General features: G+C 39.1%; 1 protein-coding gene across 1 annotated transcript in view; it reads right to left on the minus strand.

The window, feature by feature from the left end:
• Nucleotides 1-10,397, minus strand: part of LOC128744360 (protein tweety-2-like) — a 165,419-nt gene extending 155,022 nt beyond the window's left edge. Inside the window, exon 1 of the mRNA XM_053841309.1 lies at nucleotides 9,293-10,397. Coding sequence (XP_053697284.1) covers nucleotides 9,293-9,409 — 117 coding nt within the window. The 5' untranslated portion in view covers nucleotides 9,410-10,397. The remainder of the gene's footprint in view (nucleotides 1-9,292) is intronic.
• Between the last annotated feature and the right edge of the window lie 6,192 nt (nucleotides 10,398-16,589).

Raw genomic sequence — 16,589 nt, forward strand, 5'->3', positions numbered from 1 at the left:
ACTTTGTATGCATACGGAATGTCGTCCGTGCGCTATCTGGTAACATACCAATCACAAAAACTGCAAGCTTTTCCGTACTTCCCAAAATGAGCTTAAACATCACGAACCGAAAATGAAAGGGAAAGGTTAATGTTACAGCAGCGATTGGTCACGAACGAGCGAACGGCGCGGCCGGCGGGCCGCCGGCTATCGCTTAAAGTGTGTGCTCATGGTGACAAATAAATCGAAAAATGTGCAATATTTTACCGGAACCATTTTGTTGTGCAGTTATTGTGTGGGGAAATGCTTCGATAACGATAAGAGCACCAGCCGGCTGTGCAGTGCTGTTCTGGTCGGTCGTTTTATGGCCTATGCGAGGGGAAGGCTCTATAGTTTTGCCGCCATGCCAGCCAGCGTCGAGCAATAACCGATAAGACCATCCAGGCCGGATGGCTAAATAAGACGCATTTTCTTGCAGTAAATTTCCAACAGGCTGTTAGATAAAAAAAACAAACGATTTTATGCAGGCATTAGAAGGAAGACGTTCTTCTATCTTGACCTAATGACAACAAAAAGCAAAAGATTACATAGTTGACGGATTATTAGGTTACGATATTTTGTGTTGTCGAAAACTAATTACTTTTAATGTATTACGTTATATTACGTTATAAATGTACTCAATAACAAAAATTGTGGCAGAAAAATCAAATTTTATTTAAATTGATTTGGCTTGATCAAAGTTTAAATATTTTTTCATTAAGCCTACGAATGTCCGCACAGGCAATGAATCTTATAATGCAAATTCATCGATGCTGTCCAATCCAATTTCATCCCGCATCCAGTCCCCGGCATACTAGAAAAATAAGTTGCTAGTAGAAGGTTTCATGTCTTTTACAACGAATTACGAATACGTTGAGTTGATTTATTTGAGATAGACAAAAATCTCTTCTCCAATTTTTTGATATTATACACAGAAAACCACGTTCTTTCAAACACAGTCAACCAGTTTTTAATTCTGCTTGCATCTTTCTAAGATATTAACATTTGAAAACGACCTATTTTTAACACAACATTTAATATAAGTGTAGAAGTAAAGTAGATAGCCAGTTATTGAGCCTCATAAGTCATCTAAAGAAGTGTTTTGCGAGAAATGCAAAATAAAAAAGTTATGGAGAAAAATCGCAAAATAGCAGCGTTCCCCTAAATTGATTCAGGAAAAACGCCTTAATATGGAAACTATTTGAGATAGAAGAAATCCGACTTCTACAATATTACTCAAAATACTTCAAGCTATAAAATCGCTAAAGTGAATATCGCTCTATCTTGTTTCGTTTTGAAGGTAATTTCTGGATCTCTGTTAATTTAAGGGTCATCCTAAAATAACTCATGCCAAAACAAAGCGGCATCCTAAATCAAGATTTTGTTACTAACACGTAAATAGTCCAAAATCAACCACTACTGAGTAAACAATTTATTCCACCTAATTTGGCTTTCTGGACCGCAGTGCAATGTCCTGCTCAAGGTGTCACTCGTTGTCTCGTTGTCTTGGATACGTGTCAACAAACGATTGTCGTGGATTTGCGATTGCAAAGTTTTTTCTATCAATTCAATGAACACATTAGGTAAAATCATTAGAAGGAGCCTTGTGCAGTGTTTACTTTACTTCTATTATAGGATTTATAAGGGAAAAGCAAAGCAAATTGTTTTATTCGTATGGTCTAATATCTAGAAATAACTACTTGGGCGGTAAGTGAAAGTTTTCTGTACCACAAGTTAGCCTTCTGGAGTGCTTCGACGAGTGGGATAGTCGAAAAAAAATAATTGAAAAATCGACAGCAAAAAAGTGAAACTGTGAACAAAGCAAATCTCAGTATTTAGAAAAATTTGTGATCAATCTATCGCTTGCGTATTGAGATGTTTCTCAATACTAGCAAGTTTGTTGAAATAATTTTTATTTTTTGTGCTGGTTTCCTGAGGCTATGGGTATGACATGAAAACCACCCAACATAGCTCTTGCCATCCCAAGCCTCTACCTAGCACCACCACGTGGCCATACTCGGAAATTCTTCAATTTGTATAATTGATTAGCTAAGCCGGGAGCTGCGGTGTCCTATGGTTTTCAGTTCCTAGCCTTACAAGTGTAGTTTTAGGCAACCATTGAACCACACGACTTTATTTTCAAGTGTTATATTATTTAAAGTAATATTTTTGGTAATCTAATCTATTTTCCGACAGCGAATTAAGGCGCTATAACCTTAACCAATTGCAGCCTGGTTGCTGGTCCAAATGCCATTAGTTCATCCCCGAGGATCCGAAGTATCACTTAACCTTTATTATTACATTGACCTTGACATTAACCTTTATTAGCAAAGATACTCTTAACGACTGTGAATAAATCATTATCTAAATATGTGGGAAGCGTATGGTACGGGAGGTCCACGCTTTCTTCCTATCGTTTAATTTCAAGGGATTAAATGGAATTAGGAATTACTTCTGGTTCCCATTGACTGCTTGGAATTCTCTCTACGGTACATGCTGTGCAGTTGGCCTGGCCGTTGGCAAGAAAATTCAAGTAATCGTCATTTTCCAGGATGCTTTCATGAATTGGCAGCGTTAGTATAAGATTAGCACCCCTATTCTGTATTTACTGTGTTTACAAGAAGAAATTTCACATAGACCAACCGTTTAGTTAGGAAGAAGTTTATTCAGGAAATGGGGATTTTCAATTAAAAGTTATTTTGGTTGAAATGGAGTGTTCTTCCTCTGACAAAAAATTAAATTGAAATAATTAAAGACAACTGTTATAATTTTGGCATCCCAATTGGCATTAAGGTACGTTGCATGTTCGAATCTCGGCTGGAAGAGGCTGTTAGAGTCCAGAGTTTTTTCTAGACGCGACGATGGTGCTACAGACAGCTTATCCTGCATGATTTTTAACGTTGTTCTTAAAGTGATCCGACGAACCGATATCGAAACGAGTGGCCTGATTTTCAGGAAAGGTAGCAACCTTCTTGGCTACGCAAGTGACTTTGATATTAAAGACAGAAAATTTGCCATGATGGAGGCCAGCTGCGCTAGATTGAAAGCGGAGACTTGAAGGATTGAGATTGAAATAAACGTGTTGAAGACCAAATACATGAATGATAGAGGTTCGAATGAGAAGAACGTGCCTTTGTCGCGGACGGTAATCTTTGACGGCGACAAACAAGAAGTAGTAGTTGAGTTCGTGCTTGTGGGATCGCTGGCAGCCGCGGACAGCAACGCAAATCAGGCGATCCTGCGGATATTCAAGCAGAGCATCGAGCCTACCCTTGCTAACACTCCAGGAATCCTGCTTTTAGAATATAGTGGGTTCTTATTTCATAGTACAGGCGATTCCTTTACCGAGTTATAGGTATCCCGTGGATTCAACTCTTTAATTCTCATATATGAATCCTGGTTCTATAAGCGAGGCATTCAGTGCGAACCCTCTACACAATTCTGTGATTGACATGCGAACCTGACAATGACAATGAACCCCAATTAGATCGACAGACTGTGCTCATGGAGGACTTCTGCGCCTTTGTGGACGACACTTAGCAGAGTACAAGCTGAAAGCAAAGAGTAGCGGAGCTGTATGAATCAATCGTACAGGCGCTGCTTGGGGAGATTACCAACGTACAGTTGTCGAAAGTCGGTAAACTACAGTGTACCGGATACGTCGTAAGGAAAACGGTTCTACACAACGCACCGGCATCGGCACAGGGGGACTCAACGTGCGAGATGGCCTAAAGGTCTAAAGCGACACTTTTTAGTAACAAACTGCGACTTTAGAGACGCTGGAAAATGGGCGACGAATAATCCAAGATCGAGTTGAATGGAGCTTAAAACAGTACGAACCATCCCGGATCTAAGCTGCTGACGACACCGACGTGGATTGTACAACCAGTCTCGTACATTTTCCTGTGCTTTAAACAGATGGTTGTGAAATTTCAAGCTTAAAAGTTTAGAACAAATTTCCTTCGGGGGGGGGGGGGGTTGAACCCTCTAAACCCCCTCCCCATTGCAACGCCCATGCATTAGATTAGATATGGCTATGGGAATGGTAAACCGTCCATATAAATGTACTCTGACGAGCTTGTCGTTAAACCTTCTCACTTATCACACGTATCTAACTAGGTTTGCGTCGAGAAAATTAAGAAAATGGTTCTTCATTCAACACCGGCGTCATGAACTAGTGTCGTAGTCACAATTTTGCCTCGCAAGGGGGTGCTAGGACATTACCCACGAAAGCGATTATCTGAGAAAAGCATTCCTTTTTTGTTTTGATCAGTTCTTTACGTGGGCTTAAACTTTAAATTTATTTATATTTTTCATGTCATTTAATTTTTATTTGCTTATCCGTCCGACCAAGTAGGTCTCCATGAATTTACTTGGATGGAGATAAGCCTTTTTGAGAAGATCTAACATACACTAGTCCCAAAAAGGCATAAGAACCCCATTATCTTTTAATCATTTACAGGTGTTTACATACAAAACTTGTAAATTAATCAATCTTTTCAATCTATTTATAAAACTAACACTCGTCATGGAAAAGTCAAAATATACATAACATTAATTGAAAACTTCACACATCGCTCTTACGGGTTCGTTCTGACCATATTCTGGTGCACTGAACTGGTACTGCAGTCTTAAAAATTCTCGTGATCTAAGCTTCCTGGGCGGAATGTTTATACTAATTTATGCGAGAGTGAATGGGGAATCAATCTCGCTTGTCAGTAGTTTTCCCACAAAAATTGCTCTGCAAATATCTCTTCGTTTAGCTAGGCTATCTATATCAAGCAAAAGGCAGCGTTCAACGTATGGCAGAAATTCTATTGAGTTTCGCTCAGGTAAGCTTCTCAATACATAGGGCAGGAATCTTGATTGAATTGATTCAATTCTGACTTTGTCTTAGGACGGCAAGCCCCCTAAGCGAGTACTGTGCAATGATAAGGGAATAATGATCTCTAAAAGTCATTTGGGTGTCTAAAAGTAGGTACGCCCAGATATCCAACTAACATTACTCTGTTGACTATCCCTTCAGATATAGTGTAATTCTATTGGATTGGATGTTTCCTAATTGAAAATGAGATTACAGCGCACTTGGGCCAGCATATCTCGAGCACACCGATCATGAAAACCGTTCAGGGGCTACTGTAGTTCAATGCAATCTGCTATCGAACTTTCAAAACAATAAAGTTTAAGATCACCACCATAAATAAGTAATCGGCCTGATGAGATTATATAACAGACGTCGTTAAAGCATAGTAAAAATAGCAATTACTCCAGGTTACTCCCATGTGGAACACCAGGTTAAAACTTTGTGATACATGGCTTCCTAATTTTATGGATAGTCTTCGACCAATAAAGTACGATTTTAACAATTTTACTGTGGCGGGTGAAATGCCAAGACGATCAATTTTTGCTAGTAAGACAAAGTGGTCAAAACTATTAAATGCCATTTTTATGTCCATGACACGGCATCTATTTGAACACTTATTTCCATAAACATATTTCAATGCGATGTGAACCGTACTAAATTAGATGTTGCCGATTTTCCTGAGTAAAATCCATATTGTACACTTCAGCTTCTCGCAACAGAACGTTGCTAACTAATATTTCAAAAAGCTTGGACTATGCGACTAGTATCCAAGCTAAAATGAAGGGCGTTTTTATTGAATCACAGGACTTGAATCTTATTTCGAAGATAATCCGTTGCCATTTTCATTTGAATTTTGTCTTCCAAGGTATCAAATCGTATGCGGGTTAGCGGCGCAAACCAGAAACTTCACATAACCCTGCAAAAAATAGGCCAATGGCGTTAAATCGCATAATCTTGGAGGCTAACTCACGAGTCCATTGCGCAAGATTTTTCAATAAATGGAATAAATTCAATAAACCAGTTAATGCATGCGCGGTGTGGCATGTTACGCCGTCTTGTTGAAACTCTAGTCCAAAATAATAAAATCGGTGACAAATACTGATTTAAAAAAACAAATAGTTGATTTAAAAAAACAGACAGTTTAAAAACTAAACTTTGAGTTCTAAAACACGCAATCAAGGGCAAGAAAATTGACTGACAAGATATTCAAGCAATCGATCAGCAATGTAGCTTTTGTTTGGAAGGGTAGAAAACTACGAAACACAAAAACCGTCAGCAGTCCAGTAGTCATGTCCATGGGCTGACAGATAACAGAATTCCCGCTGGTAGGGTAAAACTATATGCCCTGAATGCGTTTTATATGTGCCTGCAGTGCAGAGGTGCAGAGATGTCAATTGTTTCGAGCTCTGCAAGGTACTTTAAACAACAAAGTAGTTCAAGTTTTCGGTACTAAATTTTATAAGAGAAGATTTAATCATATCTTTGAGTCATATACCCTACGGTCGACAACTCGAGTCTTACGTAAATTAATTTAAATTGTGGCAATTCCTTTTGTCCCGTTCAATTTTATCTCAAATGTCAACGATAAATATATCAAGAAATAATGTAAGTTTTATTACATGCTTATGATAGCTTTAATGACCAAAATAGGTCATGGAAACCACAATAAGAGTACGATAAAACTCACATTGTTACAACAGTCGAAATGTAAACGACAATATCTCTCTTTCTCGGTTTTTCAGCAAATCCTCTCTCAGTTTCTCTCTAGGGTTCTCTCCTATTTTTCTTCCGCTTTCTCTCCTATTTCTCTCTCGGTCTCTATCCTATTTCTCTATCGGTTTCTCATTTATATCTCTATTGGTATCTCTCTCCTATTTCTCTTTGTCGCTCTTTTAATTCTCTCTCGGTCTTTTTCCTTTCTATTTCTTCTATTTCTCTATCTCATACAGCAAAACTTTGGTCAGAAAAGTTGTAGGTAGTAACTAGTTCTTCAATCGTCCCATACATAACTTTTTCAAATTCTGCTTGACTGAGACGGTACTGTCAAATGAGTGCGAATTGAGTTAAAGTAATTGTGCCATCCCTGCTCGTTCCTATCTTTTCCCTACTTTCCACTCTTTCTCTATCCGTCTCTCGATTTTTGTCTGCCCCTCACTCACTCTTTCATCATCATCTCTCTCTCTCACTCGTTCTCGCTCTATCACTAGATTTCATCCTTTCTCTATCTCTGCCTCTCTCTTGCTCTCTCGTTTAATTTTCTCTTTATTCTCTTGCTCTCCGTACTTTTAAAATGTTTCATTGAAGCTCACAAATCGGCTGCGTATGTTCGATAAAAGACCCCTGCACTTTCCTTATTGCATCTTATTACAATAGCTTATTAAATGTTTAGATCCATAAATCATATTTCAATTCGATTTGGGTTAGCAATGACTCCGTATCGATGGTAGTAGTTAACACCCAAAATGTGCGTGACGATAATAATTTTGTTGGATTTTTTTAAATTTTTATACCTGTTTCTCTGTTTCAATTTTCCATGTTAATTAATTTTATTTATTCTGCGCATGTCTGCGATTCACAAATCTGCATCAAAAATGCATTATTCACTGAATTCAGGAAAAATTAAACAAAAATGTTACCAACATCTCATGTTCCTACGAAACTAATTTATTCATGTTTTGCAGGTTTTATAGAAGATTAAAACAGATCATAAAGGTAGCAGGAGAGTAGAAATGGAAAAAACAAGCCGAACTTCCGTTTCCATCTGAAAGACATGAGATGATCGCCAATCGCTTTTTTGTCGGTGGGACGATGGGAACCGATGTTCTGGATTCGTAATGTCCCTCCGGATAAACTGATATGCCCATAGTCGATATTTTATTGAGTAAAAGTCTGTTGACTTTTACTCATATTTAATCATATTTCAATAATCTGAACCAACTACCCATGAAAGCCGTGTTGCTATCTCTAAGGAACACCGGAATAACACCGGGACCCTGGGACCTATGACCATGAATGGTTGGAATAATGAAACTAGAAAAGATTTTCGAGAATGACTCCAAATTTGATGAAGAAATATTGAAAGATAGAAAAGTTATGGCCATACCTTCATGACTTATAATATACAGTATTTTCTTCTCGTCATATAATTTCATTTTATCTTCACAGAGAAGAACATTTAGTTATCTCAACTTAACCCAAATTTTGTCTGTTTTTAAAATAGAACCTTAGTGCCATGCTGCAATTTAATTTTCCACGCCAGTTTGATAATATCGGGTCCTTTCATATCTTTTAGAAATGGTTTAAATTATGGCATTTCCGAATTCTCCTCTATTTAGTTATAATTTATTTTCGTAAAACCCGAGTTTGCTCTTTATTTGCAAGACTTGCAAAATGAAACGACTGAAAACATGCCATACAGAAAATTCACTAATTCAAATTACGTTAACACTTACTGGTAAAGGAAGATAGCAAGCATAAAAATTAAAGTTCGCATTTACAACTGAGTGTAACAATCTTCGTGAAAATTGTACATAAAAATAATGAATTCAAATATTCATTTCCTTATCCTTAAGATCACACAAAAAGAATTCTCCATTGTTTCGTCTCACTTTACAACCGATGACAATAACACCCACCCCTTCTGTTCGGCTTAGGCACTCTTAACATCGTCATTTTATTGTTTCGGTAATTTGCCGTGCTCATAATTAGCCAACGACTGCCTTCAGTTAACTTTTTCATTATCAACTAACTTCGAAATCTCCGACTCCCACCAGCACAGCACACGCCGCCCGTAAGGACGACCCACCGATCCCACATACATGCGTGCATTTTCACGACACGACAGTACCAGCGAAGCGCAGCATCGACAGATGCTGCACCAACACATGGAAATCAAAATGACTGTCAACCCCCCCGCCGCTCTATCCAACATCATCATCGATATCGGCACGTTCGTCCTAACCTGCTTTTCTCTTGCTCATACACCCGCGCTATTATTCTCACCGGTTTGTTTGCTGTAGTTGTGAGCTGCAAAATCGCACCGATTCCCTTTTTCCTGCTAGGCGGGATATGTCCTGTGGCGACGGCGGTCCCATGGTTGTATGTGTTTAATACTCCAGATATCAAAATAGGGATCAACATTTGCAGTATGTCACCGTGTTGGTGTGTCCCTTCCCGACCGTTCATCACATTCCGCGATTGTGTAGTAAAATTGAGATGAAACCAGGAAGGATTTTCTTCTCTTTCCCTTGCTAGCAGCAAAGGATCGCAACTACCGTCCGCGATGATTCAGGCGAAAAATTATGTAATTTGAATGCTTACTTTTAGCATGCGGAAGCAAAATTTTCCTTCCTTGCCTCAAATCCCCATTAATAATTAATGAATGGGTGGGTACGCAATTATTGTCCTTACCTCAATGTAGATGGTGCTGTTGGGGTTAAAGGTGTCATTTACCCGGTGCAGGGTGATGTTGATATGCGGCACCGAGTGCAGCAGCTCGACCAGGAATGAAGGTGTTGGTTGTTCCATGATAGCAGCTAGATAGACTTGCTTCCACCGGGCAGGATCTAAAAACTTTGACAGGCCAACAAGCGTTTCGGTAAACCTCCGGCTTCGGATGCTGCGACACTCGGTCCGGTCGCTTAAATGCTTTTTTCACAGTTCACAGGACCGCTGTCACAACATGAATTCTCACTAAAGATTCGGACTCGGATCAGGAATATTTTTCTACACATGCAATTACTCTACTCTGGCCATGCCCTGCCGTTGGAGAGTACACAATTTTTCACATTGATTTTTCACCAGACACTACCGGAGACACTTGAAACACTTTGCTTTCTACACGCTTTTTACTCCCAGGAGGCAGACGGCAATTTTCACTCCGTTTCTGTTCAGTCCTTGGCACACGCACTTCACTCACAATTTCCTCCCGAGAACGAGAGCGACATCATGTACTGCCAGAGGTTAAGGACCAAAGAGGCTCCTTGTCACACGGGCCAATTCTCGAGACTAGTGGCCCTTTAATCAATACACGCACACACCCCACAATGCCAAGGATCTCCTTAACTTTAAATCAACACGAATTCAAAACATCTTTCTCAAAATTTGAATACATCAGCGTGCGGTCTGCAGTTTGCACCACAGGACTTGACCGTAGGTAGATTCACGCAATCCTCGAGCAAAAAAAAACCAAAACACACACCCAGCTCGCTAAATCAATGATGCAGCGGCGCCGACGATTTTTCTCCTCTGCCTACAGAAGATTAATTTTCCTAGCGTTCACGTTTCGCAAAATTTTCACCACAGCTCGGAAGCGCTATCTTTCGACTCGAAAGGCAACATTTTCATTTCGCAAAAGAGCTAGCTCGAACGTAAATCGATGACACTTGTCCACTAGTGGGCTGTTCGATGGTGGCCGCCTGGGGGGACCTTAAGCTTGCTACAGATTGCCAACTCTAGTGCCCACAGAATTGTGACGCAGTCACCATGATACGGTTCGCACTCCGCGCACTCACGTTTCACTCCGTCGAGTTCAACTTTCAATCTGCTCTGGGCTGCTGCTGCTGGACTGCTGAGCTTCTTTCTTCGTTTCAATCAACCCGTAGTCTGTGTGCCGCGCCGCATAGAGCGAGAGAAAGAAAAGCCGTGAGAGTGTTGCGTGCGAAAGAGAGCCTCCAATGATGCCAGCAACGATTTTTGTTTTGTTTGTTTCAATTGATGTTGTTGGTTGCTTTTCGATGATCTACTGGCAGGCCTGCTGCAGGATTTAACTCAAAACAAGCATGAAAAATCCAAACAAGAGAAACAAGTTAAATTTTCAACTTGTGTCTGTTTTATGCTGTTCCACACTAATACAGATGCGTTCAGCATCAAACATATCTACTGCTAGCTAAGTTGGTCAGCACGGAAAAACGAGGCCTACTTAGAGTCCAATTGGGTTTCTTCGGTCGTTCCTCCAATTGGATGTTGCTTGCAACAGCAAGCAAAGCTCTGACCAAAACGAAATTTGCACGAAATCTGAATTGCTCACAATCTGCTTTCCGGGCACAGCATAAAAACTCCACTCACCACCACCCACTGACTGCAACGAAATCACACGACCAACCGAACCGAATGCAACCACGGCACCGACAAAACTATTGACGAGAAGACCGAAACACGACACTCTGTGACAGCTTATGCTTCACTCCGCTGAAAACTCCATCGGTTGTCTCTCTCCTTTACGAAATGCATCTCTTGTCTCTCGTACTAAACATGGCCATCGCCATCAGGTTCGAACTCAAAACCGTGTAAACTTGTCATGTTTGTCAACATAGGATCAACGCCAGCGTGTTGTTAATGTTGGTGTGGCATCACCCGCGCAACCATTGGCCCTTCAAGTGCGGACGTTGGCTGGCACCCACACTAGGCACTCTGCTTGGCAATGGACGGACGACGACGACGACGCGGTTATTGACGTCAGAAAACACTGAGAGAGAGAGAGTGAGAACAGAGCGATAATGGTGAGTCGATGCGCTTTATTGTTTTGGATGCGCAATGTAAAGAACAAAGACGGGGAGAGAGAATTGGAACTGCAGTGTGCAGTCGAAATTGAGTGCTAGCTCTGTCACAGCTTGAATGAAATTTGTTTTAACGAAGCTTACCATTCGTTCCGAAAGGTGGCACTGATCGAAAAGCATACGGCAGTGGTTGGTTCCAATTAGTTTGAGTTGCCGCCGGTAGGCGAAGAAAAGCTCCGCAAAAAATTTAGATCCTCGAACGTACGAATTTACTAAATTCATTCAAAACAGTGTCAGTTCACTGTCCTGAGACCTAATTACAGTTAAGCAATCCTCAAAATAATGCCATTGCACACACTCTTAAATGAATTTACCTCTAAATAGGTTGGATTTAGCTAAAACTTCGTTAAATCTGCTCAAAAAGCCTACATCCCACTCAAATTCTGCGCAGTTTTCCAACCAGAAAATTAGTAAATATGAAAAAGCTGACAAGTTGAACCAGAGAAGTTGGAACCGCAGGCTCATAGGCTGGGGCATACTGGGGTCCATGCTTAATCTTCTCTGTAAAATTTAATCTAAAACAAATAAATTTCCCAAGTAACAATAAGCATTAATCTTAAACCGTATATTGGAAATAATTCTGCATCCCAAGTGCCAAACTTTTGTATATTAGCAATCTTAATGCTTATAAAACGTATATTAACATTGTTGATGCATAGAAGCATTAACGTAAATCAGCATTAAAGAAAGCAATATATGCGCATATAACGTAACAATATAATGCATTTAGTCAATTGCATTAAATCGAGCCGTAAGTGTTGATGAACGGCTTGTACTTGACTTCTTATTTTGCTATTCTGCGGCCACTATTTGTGCCCTCTTCCATCTGACGGTTGCCTTCTTTTTCTACCCTGTTGGTAATGCAGGACAAGTAGCTATGATATGAGAGGGAATATCACCAAGATTTAAATACGACTAATTTCACCTCACTCAATCACATCCGCTATGGTTTAGATAGCAAAGGTGCAAGGAAACGAATGAGGTTGCATGACTAACTCCCGGTTCGAGCCCTGTAGGTGGTAAGATTATTCAGCATTTCCAAAAATGGTTCCTGTTTTATCCTGCTCCCCTTGACAATGCAGCAAAAAAAATCGCTTGCTTTTTTAGTTTTTTAAATCCCGACCGAATCTATTTTTATTTAAGGGTAAACGGGGCAAGACCGCCCGCCTAAGCAAAACCACCTTTATAAAAAAAAGTTGTAGCTCAATTTCTAATTTATCTGCTTTAAATGAACAATTGATCTATTACCTACATATAAAAAATAAAAACATAAATATCTGTAATGATTTTCTATTTTTTATTGCGATTTGGAAACACGTCCAAAAAATAGAGTATTTTTTCCATGCGGGGTGAAACACGCCCACTAACGGGGTAAAACCTATAGTTACTATATATATAGTTCGGCGGATAGAAAATCGGGAGCCAAATAAACGTCAAAAGCGGAGCCAAAAGCTTTCCAAAATCCAAAATGCAGGAGTAATGTTAAAAAAACACACTTTATTTTCATAGAACTAGTCATTTTCAACACCCGCCAGTGATTATTTTTCATAAAAACCTGCACATTTCACCATAATTTCAAATTTAATTTCATAAATCAGGGATGCCAATTCGCCTGGTTTTCTATCCGCCGAACTATATATATAGTAACTATAGTAAAACCGCCATAGCATATAACTTTAACAATATTCAACCGATTTGAATGAAACTAGTGGCATTGGATTCATGAATTTATCTAATTTAAACAAATTGAATCAGTTTGCTATCAAACAATACATAGTTCCCCGAGATTCGCAAGTTCGAAAGAGTGTCCGGCAACCACTCGTATTGGAAGAATATCAGTAATATAGGTACCGACAGTCTTCAAATTGATACCGTGTAGTTTCCTTAGACAACAAGATGGATCGGGTTAGGCATCCTGGAGTCAATCTTTAAGGACTAGAGAGGATCTAAGATAAAATATAACAATATGGGTATTAAAGTTCCTGCAATTGATCCGGTAGGTCATTTTTAGACATTTCAAATTGTTCTGATTGATAAAGCAGATACATATTACTTTCCCATTGCTAAGATAATTTGCTATATTTTCATAAAAAATATGTTTATTCTATGTCCCAAGAGGGAGGAATTTATAAAAAAAACTATATCCGAGAAAACAAGAAAATGTCCATAGCGCCCGCAGGGAAAATTGGCGATTTAGATTTTTCCAAACAGTCCACCAGCTATAAACTAAGCACATTTATATTGTTTTATGTAAATCTGAGATCCTTTGGTCCAAACTATGCAATTATTTTAAAAATCTCCTTATCGCACTAGCATTATACACGACGGTCTTGCGCCGTTCGTTGTGGGCGGTTTTACCCCCAAATGACCGATTTACACATTTCACTATTTATTTCACCAAAACTGCATGAACAGTTACCTAATTTAGGTACTGTCGGATGAAGACAGGATCAGAGAAGCGATGTGGGTTGGATTTACTGAAAGTTTTAACGTTTTGAATAAAATAAACCCTAAGTTCTGCGGGAACAAAGTTATAAAAAACGAAACGATTATAACGAAAAATCTATTTTTATTTATTTCTCCTATAGTTTATACGATATTGCTGTACAAGGTATTGTAAAATATTGCGTACGCATTCAGTAATATGACTGTCATCAACATTTAACACCAATTTGAGCAAGGCCCTGTAAAACCATGGTGGGCGGTTTTACCCCGACGGGCGTTGTTACCCCGTTTACCCTTACCATAACAAGCAAACGATATGCCATCGATACTTTTTCGATACGTCGATAATGTAGACAAAATGACGTTTCGTTTAAGCCTCAAACAAACACTGATAATGCTTATTGGATGCTTGTGGCGTAGCATTTTAACAACCCGCTATTTCGCCTTTTTAGCATTATGTGAGTTCTACAGAAGTATATAAAGAAAAATATGCTTTTAATTATAGTTCTGTATGCTTATACAATGTTGTCCAAGGACTAGTGTTTAGTGCTTACTGGTTACTTGGGTTGTGTAACCCAGGGGTCTAAAAGCAAAGCAAATGCATGGGAATAAACGTGCTGTTGAGAACTTGACCCTTCTTTATCGACAGACTTCGTAGCCGGCTGTTAGAGTACAGGACAATTACGGAGCTAGTACAACGATCCTACTGACGCTTTAGCAGCACCTCCCAGCCGCAATTCGAACAGAGGTCCGCAGTTTTTAATTTATACGCCCATTACGTTTACGACTAAGTCCAGTTATAGTTATAATACCACAATAGATCTAAATGCTGGTCGCAGTGGTCTAGTCTCCTATAAACAAAAAAAAAGTCCAGTTATAACTTAAATTTCAAATTTAGTTTCAAGGTTAATTCAAGCACAATTGCCAGTTCAAATGCAATACTAATTCCATGCCTAATTCGAACATCGATTTGAAGAAGGAACGGATTAGTCAGGGACCGCCTATTTTAATCAGTTGAACATAAATCAGCTTAAAATGCAGTATTTTTTGTTTTTCATGTTTTGAGAAACTTTCGATAAGAGCATCATCTTGAATTACTTAACCATAGATGCAATTCAAACTAACACAATTCTCTGTGTTTTTGACAAGAAATGTGATGAATTAAAAATTGTTTAAAAAAAAACTTGCATTTTTGCATGATAGTGAAGCGAATTGCCACCTCGCTACTTTGAACACTGATTACAGCTTTTCTACAACTCAATGCTAACATTGTAGTAGAAATGTAAGCGCTTGCGTCAGTTGCTGCCATGATGACAAACTTGTAACAGTGATAATTTGGAACAAGTCAGTAACTGCTTTAAGGATTGCTTAAGAAAGCACCTTGATGATTAAAATGCGTTCCACCTGATTAAAATTAGTTCCTGCGCTTCAATTTTTAATGTAAATCGAAAGTTAGCTTAATAGTAGTGGCTTCTAGTGATATCAGCTTTAAGAGTTAATGTTTATAAGAAGATTGGTATGCTAATATCTCCCACTTAATCAACCCATCGCTAAAAATAAGGTAAAACAGTCAGTGATACGATTAGGGTCTCTACCCTAAATTTTAAGTGCAATTTAAATCCAATTTGCAATTCGAAATCAATTTATTATCATTTTTAAATCAACTTTTCAATAATCGAAGAAAACTTCACAGAAAGTTGTTGTTCAAATATTCTTTGATTGTTTGTCAATTTGAAAATCTTTTTATATCTTATGAACCAAACAACGTAGAGCAAACAGTTTCTTATGAAAGTGTAAGTTAATTCTCCTAACACATTCACAGATGGATTACCGATGGATCTTGAGCAAGTCCGTCTCCTGCTGCTCTTCACGGAAACAAACCAAAAGGTAAAGTGCAGAACAGATGAGAGAACAGAAAAAAGAGTACAGAGGAAAACAAGGCCAAAACTGGACAAACGGGATAGAAAAAGAGGCGTAATTTGTTTGTAAAAAAAATCATCGGACACAAGGTGGTCTTGATGAACACATATAAACACAGTTCGTTGAACCGCATTGCCATAAATCGGATAGGGTCGTACAGTCCGTAGTTTGCATTCCGTCCCTGTAGGTGCAGGAAATACCTAGTTTTGAGGGGTCGTTCAGGAGCATACAGATTCAGTTAACTCAGAAGAGCGGGGCTGTCAATATCTCCTAATATCAATCTAGCCAGGAACGTGGCTTGAGCGTTGGCACGTCTTCTTTCAAGAGTCTGCAAGTTAAGCAGACGGCATCGTTCCTCATATGGCGGAAGGTTTCTGGGATCGCGCCATGGAAGACTACGTAGAAATTTTTTCTGCACTGCTTCGATTCTAGTGATCCAAATTTGTTGATATGAACATCAGATCACTGATCCGAATTCCAAAACAGACCTTACGAGTGCATAGTACAAAGATCGAAAACAGTACGGGTCATGGAACTTCTTGGCGATTTTAAAAATAAATCCTAGTTGCTTATTGGCTCTGGAGATAATGTCGTTGTAGTGTATACGGAAGGTTAGTGCGCTATCCAGGACGACACCAAGATCACCAAATGTCCTGCCAAGTTGCAGCTAAAAGCTATAGGCTTATTTTTATGATGAAAGGCGATGGTGAAGCACTTTGAGATGCTAACGGTAAGCATATTATTTGAGCACCAATCTTCAAATTTGTCCAGTGTTGCAGTTCAAT

Source organism: Sabethes cyaneus, chromosome 3, assembly GCF_943734655.1.
Source record: "Sabethes cyaneus chromosome 3, idSabCyanKW18_F2, whole genome shotgun sequence".
NCBI lineage: Eukaryota > Metazoa > Arthropoda > Insecta > Diptera > Culicidae > Sabethes > Sabethes cyaneus.